General features: G+C 45.9%; 1 protein-coding gene across 1 annotated transcript; it reads right to left on the bottom strand.

Annotated features, from left to right (window-relative positions):
* Window positions 1-501: 501 nt before the first annotated feature.
* On the bottom strand, window positions 502-19,528 carry DNAAF2 (dynein axonemal assembly factor 2). The gene is made up of 4 exons (XM_038756258.1): window positions 18,382-19,528; window positions 16,494-17,196; window positions 3,958-4,104; window positions 502-1,448 (listed from the first exon to the last, which is right to left on the bottom strand). Exons 1-4 carry the CDS (start codon window positions 19,467-19,469, stop codon window positions 879-881), a joined length of 2,508 nt encoding a protein of 835 aa, XP_038612186.1. The 5' UTR covers window positions 19,470-19,528; the 3' UTR covers window positions 502-878.
* Window positions 19,529-20,274: the final 746 nt, after the last annotated feature.

Raw genomic sequence — 20,274 nt, 5'->3', positions numbered from 1 at the left:
AACACTGCAGAAATGCTAAGAAATGCACATCGGATGAATCCTGAAATTAATTAGAAAAGGAAGTATAACATCTGTTTAGAATCTTCTTAACATGGTGAGACTAAGATTCTTTTTAGAGCGGAAGCAGAAGGAATTCTTTTTCAGTTTCGCTCCCCAAAATTGAGTCTCTAAGCTTGACTGGAATTCAATGGAGTAAATGTGTTATAAGTAAACTCAAATACAGTGATAATTAGCATGACAGCACTCTTGTCCCATCCCCAGGAAGCTGAGTGAAAAATCACATCAAAATGGAGGAGGTTTATATGGGCCACGTTTGTTTAAAACTCCATATTCACCAAAATGTTCCCAGCCTTTGAGCATACATGTCTGGGGTTAGCCTGAATATCGAGGATCATTAAACAAACACTAGCTGACTCAGTAGTTGGACATGTTTACCCAAGTTTCAAGATACTCACTGCCCAAAGCTGCCAGTCCTTGAGACGTCATATAATGGACTTCAAATTTTTCAACTTCAAGGCTTTATTCATATGACAAATACAAACTCTTAAGCCAACTTATTTTTAAAGCACCCAAAGCATTTCTATGACAGAAGTTAGATTTGACAACTCCAAATTTAGAGGAATTACACGCATACCTTTTGGCAATTGGAAAACTAATTCCTATAATAAGAGGCTTTTAAATACAATGTTTACTATTTCCAATCATTATTTACGAGGTTACCTGCTTAAAGTTATAAGACTGTATTTGAAAATAAAGTTGCATTATTTGCCTATCGAGTTCTGAATTTTGTGTAGTTAATGTTTACTGGAGACAAGGGAATGTGGTCCACATCGGTTAATCTTTAATCGGCTAAAATAATACCCCACACTGGCCCTCAATTAATCCAAGTCGTACAATAAAGAGTTCTGAAAAGTGACCGCACATCGAGTCACGTGATCGTTAATAATCTGCACACTTCCATCTTGCATATTGGTTTCTTTTATACTTGAAAGCTCGGGTCCCTGCCCAACTGCCGATATATCTGCTGGCTCTGAAGGTGTACTGTCTTCATCCAGCTCTCTCTCTTCCATCAGTGAACCTTCTTTCAAAGTTTCCTGTTCATTGTTTGAGACAACGGGCTGGTTTTCTTTTGTGACTCCAAGTTCTAAATTGGGTTCAAGTAGCTGAGGGTTTCCAGCAATCGGTAAAGAAGCACCAGCGGATTTGCACTGCACGCAATAAGGTGTTTGACTGCCGTCTTCTTCCTCTTCTTTAGCTGCCCCAAGCAGCTCGGAGGGTTTGTTGCTTTCCCTCGGATGTTCTTCCTCAACCGGGTCCGTGACAGCTCTACAATTTTCTGTATTTGTTTGGAGCTTAATATCATCCTTAGTTTCAGGCACATCTCTTCCTGTATTGTTAGCTCTTTGTCCTTTTTCATCAAGTTGACAAGAGCCATCCACTTCTCCTGACTGTCAAGAGAAATAACAAATTAACTGCTCTTCGGAACAATACGAATTAAACAATATGATCCATTGTTGTGACTGAATATTCAAATCTATCATCCAGACGTTCCCGTGTCCTGAATGTCTTAAAGCACGCTTTAATTACTATGCATTCATTTGTCTTGAGGTTTTATTTGTACGTGACAATCTGCAATCACAATTCATTTACATTTACAGAGAGTGAAAGCGTATCTGCAATGTGGGCTGTGAAACGCGTTCACACGTCTTGGTGAAGTATGCAGGCGGTGGAGAAAGGAATGAGATTACTTCCAAAATTATTATGGAAAAAGTTGGACGACTTTCAAATTGTGGTAGTAGTGAATGTCCAATATTGATGAGGGGAAGAAACACCATACTCGTATAAAAACCGGGTTACTTGACAGAGGCCTCTTGTAAGTCTGTTTATCTAGCCTGTTAAGCAGAATACTCTTCCTGCCATGTCTGTACTCCAGGCTTCGGGTGGAACAAGAATGCAGATCACGGGACGTTCATTTCCTTGTGTTGAATAAGTAAAACCAATAACTCCACCTGGCAGAATGCCAATGACTGTAGGAAGAGTCCCCAGGTACCCGGACCATGGGAACATTCCTTATGCACCCTTCCTCCTTTCACAGGCGAGAGGAGTTCCCCAGAAATACATAGCAAGGGGCCTAATACAGCATACAGTACACTGAATCTAAGTTCTGAGACTCTCTAATTTCTAGAGCACGTTACTAATGTGTGCCAGAAAAAGGCTAACAGAGCAGCGGTAGGGGCAATAGTAGTAGTAATAGCATTTATTAAGCACTTCCTCTATGCAGAGGACTCTCCTAAGCACTGGGGAAAAAAATACCAGAGTTCGACAGGGTCCCTGGCTCTCAAAAGGGCTCAAAATCCAAGAATTTATGTAAAACTAATAGGATTATACAGTTGGTTCTTATTTAGTGTGTGTTTCACCATGCATGTTTGATAGAAACCTTGAGGAATCAGGGAGCGTTCTTCTTTCAATGTGTGTCTCCCTGAATTTGGCACAGTGAGTAGGTAGGACAAAGTGTAATAATAATGATGGCATTTGTTAAGCACTTACTATGTGCAAAGCACTTTCTAAGCACCGGGGAGGATATAAGGTGATCAGGTTGTCCCATGTGGGACTCACAGTCTTCATCCCCATTTTACAGATGAGAACTGAAGCACAGAGAAGCTAAGTGACTTGCCCAAGGTCACACAGCTGACAACTGGCAGGGCCAGAGTTTGAACCCATGACCTCCGATTCCCAAGCCCGTGCTCTTCCCATTGAGCCACACTGTTTCCCTGTATTGCACCTGCCCACGGCCTTGATCATCATCATCATCATCATCAATCGTATTTATTGAGCGCTTACTGTGTGCAGAGCAAGATCAAGGCAAGAATACTACAGCATGGGGTTTCTTAAGAACACAACCCCTGCATTACAGAAAAACTGACTTCCTCTGCAAAATCTCATCGAACTGAATATTTAGAAATTTGCCTTGACACCCTGTTGGGGTCTCTTTGGCTCCTCTCTCAGGGAGGAGCACACCCCCCATCCCCATCTGCCATTAACACCTACTGATTCTTCCTCAGCCATAGCACCCAAACCCACTTTTTCCTCTGTGTTCTTAAAGCCTTGTTCCTATTCTTGGAACAGGGTCCTTACCAGTCTCCTCGCTGGACTTCTTGAACAGCTTCTACTCTGAGCCTCTCCCCATTTCGGTCTACCCTCCCACGTAGCAGACAGAAGAATCACCTTTTCCTAAGAGTCGATCTGATCGCCTCATTCCTTTTTTGAACTCATCTCCAACAAAAGCTTTAGACCATGCGCTTCAAAGCTTTCCACTTAACTGCCCTCTTCTCCCATTATATCCCACTCCTGCTCCCAGCTCCATCCATGCAAACTTCCTTCACATCCTCTGCCTTCAACTCTCTCTGTTTGAAAAACTCATTGGTGGAAAACCATACCACATTACCCCAGTCCTCTCACTGCTCTCAACAAATTACCCCGACTCTGGCTATCTCCACCTGATACATACTCCTGTACATATGTTATAGATAGTTCATCATTTTCCTGGGCATATGTTTCCTCCATTAAATTGTAACCTCCTGAAGGGTAAGGACCATGTCTAATTCTTATTGCATAATTCCCTCCAGCACTTAGAACAGTGCTTTGCACCAAGTCAGCACTCAGTAAATTCTGTTGATGGTATTTGTGATTAAAAGGAAAGAGAGAACCAATTCGGTCATTCATTTTGGCTCAGGTGTAGTATAAGAAAGATGTAGTCTGGTTAAGGCCAACATTGCTATAATTCGGTCAACTAGGGTGGTGGATATTTTTTCTTTAGTTTGCATATACTCATTTTCATCTGTTCAGTTCCCATTTTAAACAGCTAACAGACACATGGGCAAACCAAGAATGAAGTGATTTGTTGGGCTTTAAATGTGCCATAAATCACTCTCTCACATAACTGACTTAAATTCTTACCTTTAGATGAATTCGACTCTTGTTATCAGTCACTTCGAGAACTTCAATTAATGGCTGGGTTTCTGGGCCTGACTGTTCAAAGATTTGTGAGCCCAAGGAATCGTCCAGAAATCCATCAACATTTTCTTCACTAATAAAAAGTCTTTCCTAAATGAAAGGCAAAGTTTGAGGTTTAAATGCTCATTCAGGGGTACACCTGATGAATCTGTACATAGCAATGCATTAAAAAGCACGTAAAGGTCCACAGTTGAAGGTAACACTTTGAAATGCCCATTTGAGTTAATAATTAAGAACAGTCTGAATGGTTCAGAAGCTCAACCTGTAGTGACATCTGGGCTTAGAATGAGATTATGGACAATTTGAGCAGCAAAAGGGAGGATGGATTTAGAATTAAAAGTACATAGTAGCTGTAATGGTATTTACTGATCACCTATTATCATCAATGGCATTCATTCATTCATTCATTCAATCGTATTTATTGAGCGCTTACTGTGTACAGAGCACTGTACTAAGCGCTTGGGAAGTACAAGTTGGCAACATATAGAGACGGTCCCTACCCAACAGTGGGCTCAAAGTCTAGAAGGGGGAGACAGAGAACAAAACATATTAGCAAAATAAAATAAATAGAATATGTACACATAAAATAGAGTAATAAATACGTACAAACATATAGGTGCTGTGCGGGGAGGGGAAGGAGGTAAGGCGATGGGGAGGGGGAGGAGGGGTAGAGGAAGGAGGGTTGAGTGGTTACTGTGTGCAGAATACTGTACTAAGCGCTTGGAAGAGTACAATACCACAGAACTGGTTGGCACGTTCCTTACCTACAACAAGCTTACAGTCTAGAGGGGGTGACAGACACTGATACAAATTAATAGTTTATAATATGTAACATAAATCTATACATAGGTGTAAGAGAAACTATGTCTTAGCAATATAGCAAATCATTTAAATTCAAATTCACTATAGCCAGGGGCTCTATAGTGAGAGGAAGAAGTCTCATCAATTATACTTACCCATCCACATCTGACTGCCTTGAATTCATTCACTCATTCAATCATATTTATTGAGCGCTTGCTGTGTGCAAAGCACTGTATGAAGCGCTCTGAACATAATGAGCACTTGTTTATCGAAATGAATTTTCAGAATTTCCTCACTTTTTGCAGTGATACTGTTTCATCGATTCCGACTCTCCCTCTCCCAACTATAGGCTTTGGCCGTGACTGTAGGGGTAAAACGCCCATTTGCCCTTTCCCCGCATAATCCCAAAGTAGTTCTAACAGTGGTGGTACTTACTGAGAGCTTACTAAATGCAAGCCACGGTACTGAGTACTTGGAAAATACGGAAAATTTCCCCGCCGACGAGGCGCTGACGACCTTAACTGAAAGCGCCAAAGGCAGTCTGGAAACTGAAGTGTTATCAGCCTCATTTTCAATGCAACACATGGAGAATTTACCGAGTCTATTTCTGAGCTGTTAGTTGACTTGGATCAACTGAAACCCCCGGGGCTTTTTTGGGTTGGGAAGTTGAGGGTCTTAATTGGTCTGGGAGTTTGCCCAGTTGTCATCAAGCTGTTGCCTGGAAGTATTAATACCTCTGCCCTGGTTCCTCCCCCTTGCCCAGCCCCAGCCAACAGGCTACCTGGCTTAGTTTGCTTGGTCTGTGGCCTGCTCCTGGGGCAGCAGGGCAGGATAAAGGGCTGAAGGCCAGACAAGCTTCAATGTTGCCAATTTGTACTTCCCAAGCGCTTAGTACAGTGCTCTGCACATAGTAAGCACTCAATAAATACGATTGATGAAGTATCATCTGTCAATCAGACGGGTGTGCTGGCATTATGGTAGCCAAACTGAGCTACAAGGCTCCAAACCCTTTTCCTTCGCATTTCCCTCAAGGCACAGTTCCCCTCCTTTCTACTTGGTTTGAGAAATGGGTTTTGCTGTTGATTTGGGTCCAGAATGGACTGATTGCCTGACAAACAAAAATACTGTGCAGATTCTGTCAGTGTGCTGTATTTACAAAGGTAGATCTTTTCCCCTCTCCTCTCATCTTCAATATTTCATAAACTGTAATGTCTTAATAGTTTAAAATTATTTTCCTTGTAGTAACAACTAATGCCCTGCTTTAGAGTGTAATTCAATCTTAACACCCCGAAGGCCCGCTTTCTGTTGCGGAGGCTATGAAATATAGATGACAAAAGCCATTTTGGTTTTGTGTACATGCCTGCCTTTGAGCTCCCCACCCAGGTAAGAATATGAGTCTCCATTTAATTGAATGGAAGTGTACTGTAGCTTTAAGCAGTAAGACCCCTCTGGGGTGTTTTTAAAGCATCATTAATAAGCCTCTCAAAAGCAGTCTGAGATCCAGCTAAGATGCTTTGCACCTTTCATCAATTTTTTTTTAAGTCACACTAAAAAATATATATCCTGAGATTTTAGCCACTTAAAAATGATTTTTTAATTTAGATATTTTTAGCCAACTTCCATTATGGGAAATATCTAACACGTTTTCATTATTTTAGATTATTCTCATTATTATTCTTTTTCCTTTGCTATCTCCTTCCCTTCCTTCCCTTTTGGCCCGTCAGCAAAACCAAAAGACCCACGTGAAAGACGACCAGCCTCTGATACAACAGTCAAATTTAGCAGTGTCCGAGTTATTAAGAGGCAATTTTGAGTCAAATATCTCCTAGTAGCTGCGGGCTCCCGTACCTTTTATTCCCATTTTTAAAAGCCTGGTGTTAATAGCCCATCCCTGGGTTATTAGTGCACTTTGATCTATAATATTCACACAACAAGAATATGGCGCAGGAGTTTATGACCAATCTGCAGCCATCCTGCCACTTCCTGACAGGGGTTGGAGGAGGGAAATGGCTTAAATGTCAATTGTTCCTTGGCTTGTCTTTTCCGCTGGTTTCTGAGTTTCCCAAGATAAGGGAGTGTCTTTAGTTCAACACTCCAGGGCCTTAGTTGAGGCCCCAAGCTTTGAGCTTGGAGTGGTGTATGACTCTTCTGTGAGTCTTACCCAGAGGAAAGGCTATGGCCAGATCAATCAATCAATCGTATTTATTGAGCGCCTACTATGTGCAGAGCACAGAGCACAGATGCCACTAGCAAATATCTTCCTGGCAGCAGAGTGACCCTGCCACATTCTTTCAGTGGCGGGATGACAGAGAGAAAGAGGAAGCCCTTGCAGGGGTGTATGGATTGGAAAAACAGGCCAATTCTGTTCTACTCTGCAGGCAAACATAATATATGGGCCCAAGGGAAGACCAAAACATATCAATGGACAGTCAACAAAAGGCTTAGCCGATAAGCCTAACATCACTGTTCACCATTACGGATAGACTGAACTCTGTCAAAATCGACAGACTGAAATAGGACAATTCACGCTCTTCCTCCCGACATGCCTTGAAACATTTTAGGTTAGGGCATGAGAATACAACAGAGCAACAGTGAATTTGTCTGCAATTATGTAGGTAGCTCATGTTTAGTAGTAATCATTTTACTGTGCCTCCTGACTAAACTCCCTATGGGGAAGGATTGTGTCTACCAACTCTGTTGTACGTTCCCAATCGATGGTATTTACTTAGTCCTAAATGGGTGTACAGCACTGTACTAAGCGCTTGGGAGAATACAAGCGAGTTGGTAGATACATTCCTTGCCCACAAGGAGCTTACAGTCTAGAGAGGAGCTACAGTACTCTGCATATAGTAGGTTTTCAATAAGTATCATTGATTGAATACACTAAGCACTTGGGAAAGTACAAGAAAAGGACAAGATTCATCCCCTGCCTGCAAAGAGTTTGTACTTCAACTAATTGTATTTACTGAGTGCTTACTCTTGCAGGGCACTGTATTAAGTGCTTGGGAGAGTACAGTACAAAGGAGTTGGTAAATATGTTCCCTGCCCACAAAGAGCTCACCCTCTAATGTTCAGGAGGGCACCTATAGCACTTTTAACACTCAATAAGTGGAATGTGCATTTTAGGGTATCTGGCCGAAAGGTATATTTCCAGCTAAATCTACTACAGTCCATTAGAGAACAGTGCTTTGCACATAGTAAGCGCTTAATAAATGTCATAATTATTATTATTATTAGAGTGTAAGCTTCTTGGTGACAGGAAAAAGTGTCTTGTGCTTGTACTTTCCCAAGTGCTCAGTACAGTGCATTGCAACTGGTAGGCACTCAGTAAATCCCTTTTACTGAAGTAAAAGCAGGTTTCTTTTTAATTTTGAGGAGGGTGTATCTGACTGATCAAATTCTGTTAGATGCCTTGCAAAATTTCTACACTGTCTAGGTAAAGTTCCACTTTACTGTAGCTAAACTTCTGGGGGGAAGAGGGAGTATCCAAAACATTTCTTCCTGTGGATTTTTGTTGAAACAATCAGCAACTGTCAGACTTTTGGCTCTGTTTTGCCCATCCTGCAGATGAAAGGGTGAGACAGGACTGTAGAGGAAGCCTCCCAGGCCTGCCTGGCAACCGACATTTCCCTCCGGCCAGCTGGGGGACCAAGGTCAGGGCACGGTTATCGTCGTCGCATTTGGAGCAGAGAGGCTGTGGCCCCGCTTGGTGGTCTCCTGGGTATGGATATGGGGCTTCAGGGGAAGCTGCCGCAAGCAGACAGCACTTCTTCCTCACATGAGAGTTTTAAAAGCCCCAGTTGACCACCTGGGGCTACATTTTAGATTCCATTAATGTCATGGTGAACTGTGAAGCCCAAGAGATTATTGGTTATTCTGAGGTTTGTCATGCTGTAATGAAACTGGACCTAAAGTATATTTAAGTGCAGTTGGCAAGGGCCTTTTTTTAAAAAAAAATCACACTGAAATCATATTTCGTTTTACGGATTTCACTTGTAGTGGTTTTTTGCCTTGCCATCTGGACCTTTTTTTGTTACTACTTTGCTGTTGTTCCTTGTTACAGGGCACTGCCATTTTATAGATGAAGAAAATGAGACATCAAGAGGAACCTTGGCATGGCCCAATAAACAGCTAAAAAGGTTTTTTTCCCCTAGGAAACTTTAGGACTAGCTAGAAAAGAACAAGGTTGATGCCATTATTCTGACTGAAGAAGCTCCAGTCTGCCCCTCAAATCTTAATGCCACCCAAAGAGAACAGTTTTTAAAAAGTGAAGATAAGAATTGTACTAAAAAAAAAATCTGGATTTTTGGTCAAAAATATGTGGATGACTTGGGCCTTGGGAATATTTTTAGGCCTCTGTTATCCAAATAATTTGTCCTCAAAAACCCATGCTAGAAACTTCAACTACTGGTGTGAAATACAAGGAACTACTGGAACAGTTGATTAGATTTAAAAAAATGGTACAATGGTACAGTGTTTCTTCATTAAGTGGTTGGGGTATTCACATGCCAAGACTTACGGCGTGCTATGAACAGACAGCAAAGTGTATTGAAAATATTTAAATTGAGTCACCACTTACAAACCTTCCACGGAGACTGGAAATTCAAATCCCATTTAAAATATTTACTTAATAGGAAACATCGGCATAAGTTTGACTACATGAGCAGAATGCTGAAACAACCTCTTTTCTACTTTTCTAATAAAATGTATTACAACATTTACTGGAATCTTTTTTTCCCCTCGATCTAGTTTTTAAAATTCCTCTTTAGACTATAAACCAGTTTCAAGCCTCTTTTCTTACGCATGTATATGTAGTTTGTGCAACAAACTGTCTCCTCTAAAAATGCTTAGCTTTGGTGCCTTAAAGAACTTCTACCAACAACTGTCAATTAATATTTAGGTTCTGGTGATTACTTGGTACAGTCCTTGCCATCCTGTTACTGTCAAGGTCGATAAACCTAAACCTAAAAGCCAAAACTGGCGGCTTTGGATGGAGTTGTAGGCATGAGCGCTTTTTTTATTAAAAGAATATACACACAGAACCATGAGGACAGCATTCCACGCCAGCTTGGCTCTGGGATTTTGTTTGGAACAGAACTGTGTAAGAACGCTGAATTAGCGTGGTGAAATCATTCTTTTGGGTAACACGGTTGAGGTGAAGTTCAATTCAAATTACAGCTCTCAGTATAGGGGTCCCAATAATTTAAATGATCTGGGAAACACTTTCAAAATAAAACTGACCCGCACAGACACGGTATCAGACGACATCTTCAGCTGGGGCATAGTTCCCGGTAGGACTGTACACTCATTGTGGGCGGGAAGTGTGACTACCAACCCTGATGCAGTGTCCTCACCCAAGCGTTTAGTACAGTGTGCAGAGTGCTCAAAAAATACCACTGATTGATGGTTATTTGCGGCCTCGGGGCATAACTTTAAAGTTCCAAACTATGCATCTGGAATTAGGGTTTGAATGTGCATTTAGGAGTTCAATCGTATTTCCTACAATGACAATTCAAATTCTATATTGACCTGTTGGATCAAGATGCAAACAAATATGCAGAACTTTGGAACAGACACAGCAAAGGCCAACACATCTTAATGGAAATAAATCATCCCTGAGACCAAATAGTTTTAGCAGTCCACTTGACACAGATGCTTCAGTTTTATTATTATTTTCGGGGAGGGGGGCACCTGAGCTATTACTGATGAAATAACTATGAATCCTTTGGATCCCCAAATACGAATAATTCCCAAATCTACATCTCCACCCGATTTCTCTCCCTCTCTACAATCTCGCATTTACACCTGCCTTCAAGACATCTTTACTTGGATGTCCGGCCGACAATTCAGTTAACATACCTAAAACAGAACTGCTTATCTTCCCACCCTAATCCTGTCCTCCCCCGATTGTCTCATCACTGTAGACAGCAGCACCATTCTTCCTGCCTCATAAACCCATAACCTTGGAATTATCCTCAACTCGTTTATCCCACTTAACCCACATATTCAATCTATTGCCAAATCCCATCGGGTCTTCCTTCACATCACTAAAATCAGCCTTTCCTCTCCACCAAAACCGCTATCACGTTAATCCAAGCATGGGATTACGGTATCAGCCTCCTTGCTGAACTCCCTGCCTCTTGTCTCTTCCCACATCCGTCCATTCTTCACAATCCTGCCCGGATCATTTTTCTACGAAAACATTCAGTTCATGTTTCCCCACTCCTCGAGAACCTTCAGTGGTTTCCCAGCTACCTCCGCATCAAACAGAAACTTCTTCCATCGGTTCTAAAGCACTCAAATCACCTTGCCCCCTCCTACTTCATCTCGCTGCTCTCCTAATAATAATAACGATGGCATTTGTTAAGCGCTTACTATGTGCAAAGCACTGTTCTAAGTGCTGGGGAGGATACAAGATCATCAGGTTGTCCCACGTGGGGCTCACAGTCTTAATCCCCATTTTACAGGTGAGGTAACTGAGGCACAGAGAAATTAAGTGACTTACCCAAATTCACACAGCTGACAATTGGTGGAGCCGGGATTTGAACCCATGACCTCTGACTCCCAAGCCTGTGCTCTTTCCACTGAGCCACGCTGCTTCTCTCCTACTACAACCCAGCCCGCACGCTTCACTCTTCTAATGCCAACCTACTCACTGTACCTGGATCTTGCCTATCTCGCTGCCAACCTCTCATCCAAGTCCTGCCTCTGGTCCGAAACCCCCTCCCTCTTCAGCAATATACAATGACTCTCCCCACCTTCAAAGCCTTATTGAAGGCACATCTCCTCCCAGAGGCCTTCCATGACTAAGCCCTAATCCCCTCTTCTCTCCCACTACTTTCTGCATCACCCCTGAACTTGGCTTTGCTCCCTTTATTCACCTCTCCCTCGGCCCCACAGGACTTGTGTACAGATCCATGATTTATTTATTTATATTAATTTCTGTCTCCCCCTCTAGACTCATCGTGGGCAGGGAAAGTGTCTACCAACTCTGTTATACTGTACTCTCCCAAACACTTAGTACAGTGCTCTGCAGACAGAAAGTGCTCAATAAGTATGATTGCTTGATTCTTGGAACATAACATGCGCTTAATAAATGCAACAATAATGGTTATTAAAATAGACTTTCAGAATGTGCAAAACCCTTAGTCACAGAAAGGATCCAAATCCCAAAATTTCACATTAACACCAACTTCATTTTCTTTGGTAATGGTAAGTAAAATTGACAGATAATCCAAAAACATTTTAGCCAATAGTTTCAACATGTTTAACTACCAAACCTTTGAATAAGGTGCTAATAACAACAAATCAGGTAAATGCATGTTTCCTCCCTTCTTCTCTGCTTGCCTACCTTCTTGTCTCATCAAATATTTGGAAATTAACTCCTCCACTAGACTGTAGTAAGCTCTTTTTGGGCTGGGAAAATGTCTACCAACTCTGTTAAATTGTATTCTCCCAAATGCTTAGTAGAATGCTCTGCACATTGTAAGTGCTCAATAAATATGACCGACTGATTGATAAGGGTGACGGCAGGAGAGGAGAAGCCAAGATCCTAGAGGCAGAATCCTAAGCTGCATGAATTAGACCAAGACCAAGCCAGTGTTTAGTACAGTGCCTGGCCTGTAGTAAGTGCTTAACAAATACCATCAAAATTAAAAAAGGCAAAGTCAAAAGGTTTACTTTCCACCTCTCTTCCTTCTCCCAACCCCAATCTTCTTCCTCCCTTCCTAGGAGGGAGTTATGGTGCTTTCCCACAATTTATGTATTTTTTTTATAAATTACTCTAAGTTATTTTATTGCCTATCTCCTCTTCTAGATGGTAAGTTACTTGTGGGCAGGAATCATGTCTACCAGCTCTATTGTATTGTACTTTCCCAAGCCTTTAGTACAGTGCTCTGCTCATGGTAAATGCTCGATAAATACTACTGACTGACTGACTTCACCTATTATTCCTTCAGCCACTGAGATAACAATTCCCAATAACTACGGGGCAACGGCACACATGTTGTAGCAAGAAGAGAGGCCAGTAAAGGACTACTGGGCATTGGCCAGGCCTGGGCTTGTCCTGATAGAGCATGACCCAGATAGTCAGCCAGTGAAGACTTGATCTGAATTTTCCCAAAACTGGAAAATCAGTTCCTGGATGTCTCGCTTGCACTGAGATTCACATTGTTCTGGGTGCTCTCTTAATTTGATAATATCAGAAGGAGGTTGATAATAACTTTAAACGGCCTCAAAGAGATGACCAGTTATTTTGCTGTCCTCCTCATTCTGAAGACCCCAGGCTGGAAGCAAACGCTAAATCCAATATGCTTCTCATAGCCCGAATGGGAGAGGCCATATGGCTGCTTACACGTAAGCAAGTGTTGCAACGAGAACCGAGAGGGAGGAAATACCTGATCCTCTTTCGGTTTCGTTCTGCCAGCTGAACCACAAACCGCTTTCCAAAGTGCCCAGGCGGCCTGCTGAAGTGGTCAGGATGCTAAAAAAACCCCCAAAAACCTCGCTCTGTCACCCTCCCTCTCCTTAGGACCATTTATAGAATGAATGAATCAAGTACAGACCATCTTGCCACCTTCCTTAACAGGGATGTGAAGATTCATGAACAATTATAAAATTTTGGGTGCTCCCATGGCTGTATAAGTGATCTACAACTAGTTTCCATCTTAGAGCAATGCTCTGATTTAGGACAGTATATAAAATAGCACCATTCTCTAGTATTCTCTTAGCAGCAGGCAGAAAAGTAAGGAGGCTTTTTTCCCCTTTCACAGATTGTGAAAAACTTGCATAACTGCTAGGGAAAAAGGGTCCTTTGCCACAAAACCCTGGACTTAGGGATGTGAAATTATTTCTGGTACTCACATACCACCTACCAGGGGCAGTTAATTTTGCTCAACATTTCCAATCCAAAAAAAGAGTCATTTCTATCAAAGGACACAAACAAAACCTGCCTTATTCAAAGTATCTAGGTCGCGCAGAATGAAACATGGTTTCAGAAGAAATCAGGGAGAACTGTGAATTTCTAGTAGGTGGGAAGCCAGTTTCAGATTCTTATTTCATATCTTAACATTAAATGTGTTCCATCTAAGAAAATACCGTTGGAGTTACATTTGCATGTCTTATAAGTGCAAATAACTGTACTAATCCACCGATTTTTCACTGTTTGGTACCATCCTATCAATCTGATGGTAGTAGGCAGTGGGAACCTTAAATTCAGAATTGGTGCTAGGGGACTCATTTTAATTTCTATTCTTTAAACTATTGCAAGTTTCATCCTAGGGCTAATGCTAACTTACACAGATGGTTTAAAATCTTCTATCAACCATCCAACAGTATTTAGTGAGCATTTGTGCCCAGAGCACAGTGGTACTAAGTTCTTGGCAGAATTTAATAGTAGATCTGATCTATTAAATCTACCTTCAACGAACTTACAGTTTAGTGGAGACAGACACTAAAATAATTTACAGATAGGAAGAAGAAAAAAAGATCTATAATAGGGTATATTATGTTGCCTAGTTTTTCCCCCTGTAGACTGTAAGCTCCAGAGGGGCAGATACTGCGTCTACCAACTCTGTTGTACTGAACGCTCCCAAAAGCTTAGTACAGTAGACGTTTAATAAATAACACTGACTGATTGTACGTACCCTACTACTTATTATTCTGATGTGAGTTTTTTGGGTTGCTTTGCCTATTACTAGTGACCTTCATTTTGCTTTGCCTGGAAAAATTAGGATAAAAGAAAACATTACGAGGATGCAACAGCATAGGAATGACTGAGGGAAACATACTGGGGAAAGATGAGAACATGAAAACCCCAAGAATTTTCAGAAGATCCAGTATTCACATTTACAGTGCTTAAAAAGTTGAATTTCGGTACCACTGCCCCCCCGCATTTGGGATAACTCCACCAAGCTTACAAGACCAAGCTTCCAGAATGCATTGTAAAATACTTCATCACCTTTACTTCTCCCTAAGCAAAAATATCACTTAGTATTTCTGCTGAAGTATAAGTTATGGCTTCAGGATTTAATTTTTACAAAACACATTAATGCAGCACTGTGATCTTTGAATTACATATTACGCTGCTCCAAAAGACCACCAAGCGCTTTGATCATTTCAAAGGAGAGATAGTTTTACTCTGAATCTGATTTTGGGTAGGTGTATTTTTTCTTCGTTTTCAATGAGGTGGTGAGGAACTTCCCTGTGGTGAAAGGGTCTTGCGGACTTAACTGAAGGACCCCCTTTGAGCTCCTCTCATGACATGGAATGCTTTAAGGATACTGTGACTATAAGTTCATCGTCAATGGTATTTCCTGAGCACTCACTATGTTTTGGGGCTTTAACTTGAGAACTCCGCCTGTACTTTTCCCTTGACTAAAACAAACTCAGAGAAGTAACATTCTGGGCAACGCCTGATTTCCACTACGATTTAAATGTTAGTCAGGTTTCTTGATAACAGCACTATTACCTTCAAGGCCCTACTGAGAGCTCACCTCCTCCAGGAGGCCTTCCCAGACTGAGCCCCTTCCTTCCTCTCCCCTTCGTCCCCCTCTCCATCCCCCCATCTTACCTCCTTCCTTTCCCCACAGCACCTGTATATATGTATACATGTTTGTACATATTTATTACTCTATCTTACTTGTACATATCTATTCTATTTATTTTATTTTGTTAGTATGTTTGGTTTTGTTCTCTGTCTCCCCCTTCTAGACTGTGAGCCCACTGTTGGGTAGGGACCGTCTCTATATGTTGCCAACTTGCACTTCCCAACCGCTTAGTCCAGTGCTCTGCACACAGCAAGCGCTCAATACGATTGATTGATTGATTTTGTTCTCTGTCTCCCCCTTTTAGACTATGAGCCCACTGTTGGGTAGGAACTATATATGTTGCCAACTTGTACTTCCCAAGCGCTTAGTACAGTGCTCTGCACACAGTAAGCACTCAATAAATACGATTGATTGATTGACTGATTGATTGATTTTGTTCTCTGTCTCCCCCTTTTAGACTATGAACCCACTGCTGGGTAGGGACTATATATGTTCCCAACTTGTACTTCCCAAGCGCTTAGTACAGTGCTCTGCACACAGTAAGCGCTCAATAAATACGATTGATTGATTGATTGATTTTGTTCTCTGTCTCCCCCTTTTAGACTGTGAGCCCACTGTTGGGTAGGGACTGTCTCTAGATGTTGCCGACTTGGGTTCCCAAGCGCTTAGTACAGTGCTCTGCACACAGTAAGCGCTCAATAAATACGATTGATTGATTGATTTTGTTCTCTGTCTCCCCCTTTTAGACTGTGAGCCCACCGTTGGGTAGGGACCGTCTCTAGATGTTGCCAACTTGTGCTTCCCAAGCGCTTAGCACAGTGCTCTGCACGCAGTAAGCGCTCAATAAATACGACTGACTGATTGATATTATGGGGAGCAGCGTGGCTCAATGGAAAGAGCCCGGGCTTTGGAGCCAGAGGTCATGGGTTCAAATCCCGGCTCCGCCAACTGTCAGCTGGGTGACTTTGGGCAAGTAACCTCACTTCTCTGGGCCTCAGTTCCCTCATCTGCAAAATGAGGATTAAGCCTGTGAGTCCCCCGTGGGACAACCTTGTAAACTTCCCAGCGCTTAGAACAGTGCTTCGCACATAGTAAGCGCTTAACAAATGCCACTGTTATTATTCTTATTACCTGCAAAGTGCGGGTGTTGAGGCCGAAGTACCACTTTGCCCAGTGCCCCCGGCTCTCTGGCGCTTTGGCCAGTTCGATCACCGCATTGCTCGGAGAGACGCTAACGGCGGGCTCTTGCAAGCTCAGCCGGTTTTCGGGAGGGAACCGCAGGATGCAGGAGTAATGGGTGCAATCTCGGGTGAAGAAGCTGAGCTGGTAGTGCCGGGGGGTGAGGGCTCCCCGGAGGCTTTGGGGTTGGATGCGGGCCACCGGGACGATTAGGGTGCACCGGTCCTCGTCCTGGTGGGCCCCAACAGGGGGGCAGGTGGGCTCCCTGCTCCCCCCGGGGCCGGGCCCCTCCCCGGCGCCCCGTGCCCGGCCCGCCGCTAACCCCGCTCCCCCGGAGGCCCCCCGCCGCGGCCCGCCCCCGCCCCCGCCCCCGCCGCCCGTTTTCCCCTCAGGGCCGCGGCCGCCGCCATGGGCCGTGTCGGGCTCCGTTGGCTGACGGGCTGGCGCCGCCGGCGGGGACCCGACCGGAAACCAGGCTCCGGCAGCACCGCCTTCCCGCCACTGCGCAGGCGCGGCCTGCGATTGGCCCTCCGACCCGCCCGGTCCCACCGGCTCCGCCCCTCGGGGGGAAACACGGGCGGGAGAGCGAATGGTTCCGGCCAGCTCGACACACCCCTCACTCCCTGCCGGTGGCGAGACCGGGATAGCGTCGTCGCTTTCCTCCTCCTCCTCCTTTTTCTCCTCCTCCACCCTTTTCTCTTCCTCCTCCTCCTCCTTTCTCTCCTCCTCCACCCTTTTCTCTTCCTTCTCCTCCTCCTTTTTCTCCTCCTCCTCCTCCTCTTCCTCCACCCTTTTCTCTTCCTCCTCCTCCTTCTTTTTCTCTTCCTCCACTCTTTTCTCTTCCTCCTCCTTCTTTTTCTCCTTCTCCTTTTTCTCTTCCACCTCCTCCTTCTTTAACTCCTCCTCCACCCTTTTCCCTTCCTCCTCCTCCTCTTTCTCCTCCTCCACCCTTTTCTCTTCCTCCTCCTCCTCTTTCTCCTCCTCTACCCTTTCCTCTTCCTCCTCCTTTTTCTCCTCCTCCACCCTTTTCTCTTCCTTCTCCTCCTCCTTTTTCTCCTCCTCCTTTTTCTCTTCCTCCACCCTTTTCTCTTTCTCCTCCTCTTTCTCTTCCTCCACCCTTTTCCCTTCCTCCTCCTCCTCCTTTTTCTCCTCCTCCTCCTCTTTCTCTTCCTCCACCCTTTTCTCTTCCTCCACCTTCTTTTTCTCCTCCTCCACCTCCTCTAATTCCTCCTCCACCCTTTTCTCTTCCTCCTCCTTTTTCTCCTCCTCTTTCTCTTCCTCCACCCTTTTCTCTTCCTCCTCCTCCTTCTTTTTCTCTTCCTCCACCCTTTTCTCTTCCTCCTCCTTTTTCTCCTCCTCCTTTTTCTCTTCCTCCACCTCCTCCTTCTTTAACTCCTCCTCCACCCTTTTCTCTTCCTCCTCCTCCTCCTTTTTCTCCTCCTCCTCCTTTTTCTCTTCCTCCACCCTTTTCTCTTCCTCCACCCTTTTCTCTTCCTCCTCCTTCTTTTTCTCTTCCTCCACCTCCTCCTTCTTTAATTCCTCCTCCACCCTTTTCTCTTCCTCCTCCTCCTCCTTTTTCTCCTCCTCTTTCTCTTCCTCCACCCTTTTCTCTTCCTCCTCCTCCTCCTCCTTTTTCTCTTCCTCCACCCTTTTCTCTTCCTCCACCCTTTTCTCTTCCTCCTCCTCCTTTTTCTCCTCCTCCTTTTTCTCTTCCTCCACCTCCTCCTTCTTTAACTCCTCCTCCACCCTTTTCTCTTCCTCCTCCTCCTCCCTTTTCCCTTCCTCCTCCTCCTGTTTCTCCGCCTCCTCCTCCTCCTCCTTTATCCCCTCCGGCAGAGGCGGCGGGCGGCGTGGCGGGACCACGGGCAGGGTGACCACCAGCTGCCCCTTGGCCTTGTCGAACCGCGCCGCGCCCCGGCTGTCGTCCACCGGGTAGGGGAGCGCCAGGCGGAGCCGGTAGGCGGGCTGCTGGGACTCCAGCCGCAGCTCCTTCTCGCTCACGTCCAGGGCGGCCTGGGCGGCCGAGCGGAGCAGGGGCAGCTCGATGGTGACCACCAGCTCCCGCGGGACCGGGCCCGGCGCCGAGTCCCGGGAGCAGCGGTAGTCCTGGAGGTCCACGTGGTGGCGGTGGGAGATGCCGTAGCGCGGCCGGGTCGGGGCGGGGGCGGCGGGAGGCGGGGCCGGCGGCTGCGGGGCGGGGGCCCGGGGCGCCGCCGGGTAGGGGGTGGGGTAGGGGAAGGCGGGCAGGCGACAGCCCGGCTCCTCCCCTTCCTCCTCCCCCTCCTCCTCCTCCTCCTCCCTGGGCCGGGCCGGGGGTCCGCCGGGCAGCGGCGAGCGGATCACGGCGGGCTCCGGCGTGCCCTTGTAGCCGCAGCCCCGGAGGGTCTGGGCGTTCCTCCGGTCGAGCTCCACCCCGAACTGCTTCTCGACCGCGTCCAGGGCCGTGGCGTCCAGCATGCGGCGGAAAGGCCGGTGGCGGCGGGCCAGCCGCAGCGCGTCCGGGTGGAAGACCACATCGTAGACGGTGTAGCGGCCGCCCCGGCCGGCGTACTCCCGGCCCGGGGCCAGGCTGTAGGGCAGGGACCAGTGGTGGCCGCGGCCGGGCCCGGGCGCGGGCCGGCAGCGGGGCGGCCCGATCAGCGCGTTGCCGCACACGTTGACGAAGCCGCGGCGGGCCCCGTCGAGGCTGGTGCGCAGCACGTGGCCCGGCTCCGGGTGCACGAAGCGGGCGTCCACGCCCCGCTCCCGCTCCAGCGCCGTCACCTCGGCCTCGTACTGGCGCCGGTTGCTCGGGTCCGCCAGCTCGGCCGCGTACTCGCCCAGGAGCCGCCGGAACTCCGGCTCCCGGAAGGCGCGGCTCAGCCGCTCCGCCTCCTCCGAGCTCAGCTCCAGCCCGTCCAGCGGGGACGAGCGGCTCGCCGAGGCCATGGTGGGACGAGGGGAACCGGGCGGACGGGGGCCCGTTGCGGCGGCCTCGCCCGATCGCCCCTCGAAAAAGAGCTGCGAGGGAGGTGGGCGCGGGAGGGCGAACGGATGCCCGTTGCTTAGCAACGGCCGGCGGCGTCGGGGCTCGTGTACCCGTTGCCAGGGAGACGGAGGGGGGACCCCGGGTTGGACACGCCCCTTTTAAAAGCAGCCAATCGGATTGAGCGCTTATCCGGCCGTACGCGGGCACGCCCCCTTTTAAAAGCAGCCAATCAGATTGAGCAATTATTCTGCCGTACGCAGTGCCACGCCCCCTCTTTTAAAGGCAACCAATCAGATTGAGCGCTGTGTGCGGTGCACTGTACTACCGTTTTTTCCTTAAAAACTTCACTTTTGAAGTTCCCACTAGAATTTAATTTGTATACATTTTACAAAATGACAATAAAAATACAGTAGAACGGCGCGTTCTCTAGTGAATGGAGGCCGGACCTGGGAGTCATAAGGACCTGGGTTATTCATTCATTCAATCGTATTTATTGAGCGTTTACTGTGTGCAGAGCACTGTGCTAAGCGCTTGGGTAGTTCAAGTCGGCAACATATAGAGACAGTCCTTACCCAACAACGGGCTCTCAGTCTAGAAGGGGAAGACAGACAATAATAATGATAATGGTATTAAGTGCTTACTATGTGTAAAGCACTGTTCTAAGCGCTTGGGGGATACAAGGTAATCAGGTTGTCCCACGTGGGGTTCACAGTCTTAATCCCCATTTAATCAATCAATCGTATTTATTGAGCGCTTACTGTGTGG

Source organism: Tachyglossus aculeatus, chromosome 14 (genome assembly GCF_015852505.1).
Source record: "Tachyglossus aculeatus isolate mTacAcu1 chromosome 14, mTacAcu1.pri, whole genome shotgun sequence".
Lineage (NCBI taxonomy): Eukaryota > Metazoa > Chordata > Mammalia > Monotremata > Tachyglossidae > Tachyglossus > Tachyglossus aculeatus.
Note: the sequence above shows the minus strand (reverse complement) of the source record. Positions and strands in the feature narration are given on the sequence as shown.

Excerpts from the sequence above, each read along its gene's own strand:
- DNAAF2 (XM_038756258.1), bottom strand. The coding sequence starts at position 19,469 with ATGGCCTCGGCGAGCCGCTCGTCCCCGCTGGACGGGCTGGAGCTGAGC. Across the intron at positions 17,197-18,381 it reads GTCCCGCCACGCCGCCCGCC|CGACGACGCTATCCCGGTCT; the intron begins GCCTCTGCCGGA and ends GGAGGAGGAAAG. Across the intron at positions 4,105-16,493 it reads TCAACACCCGCACTTTGCAG|GAAAGACTTTTTATTAGTGA; the intron begins GTAATAAGAATA and ends CCTTTCATTTAG.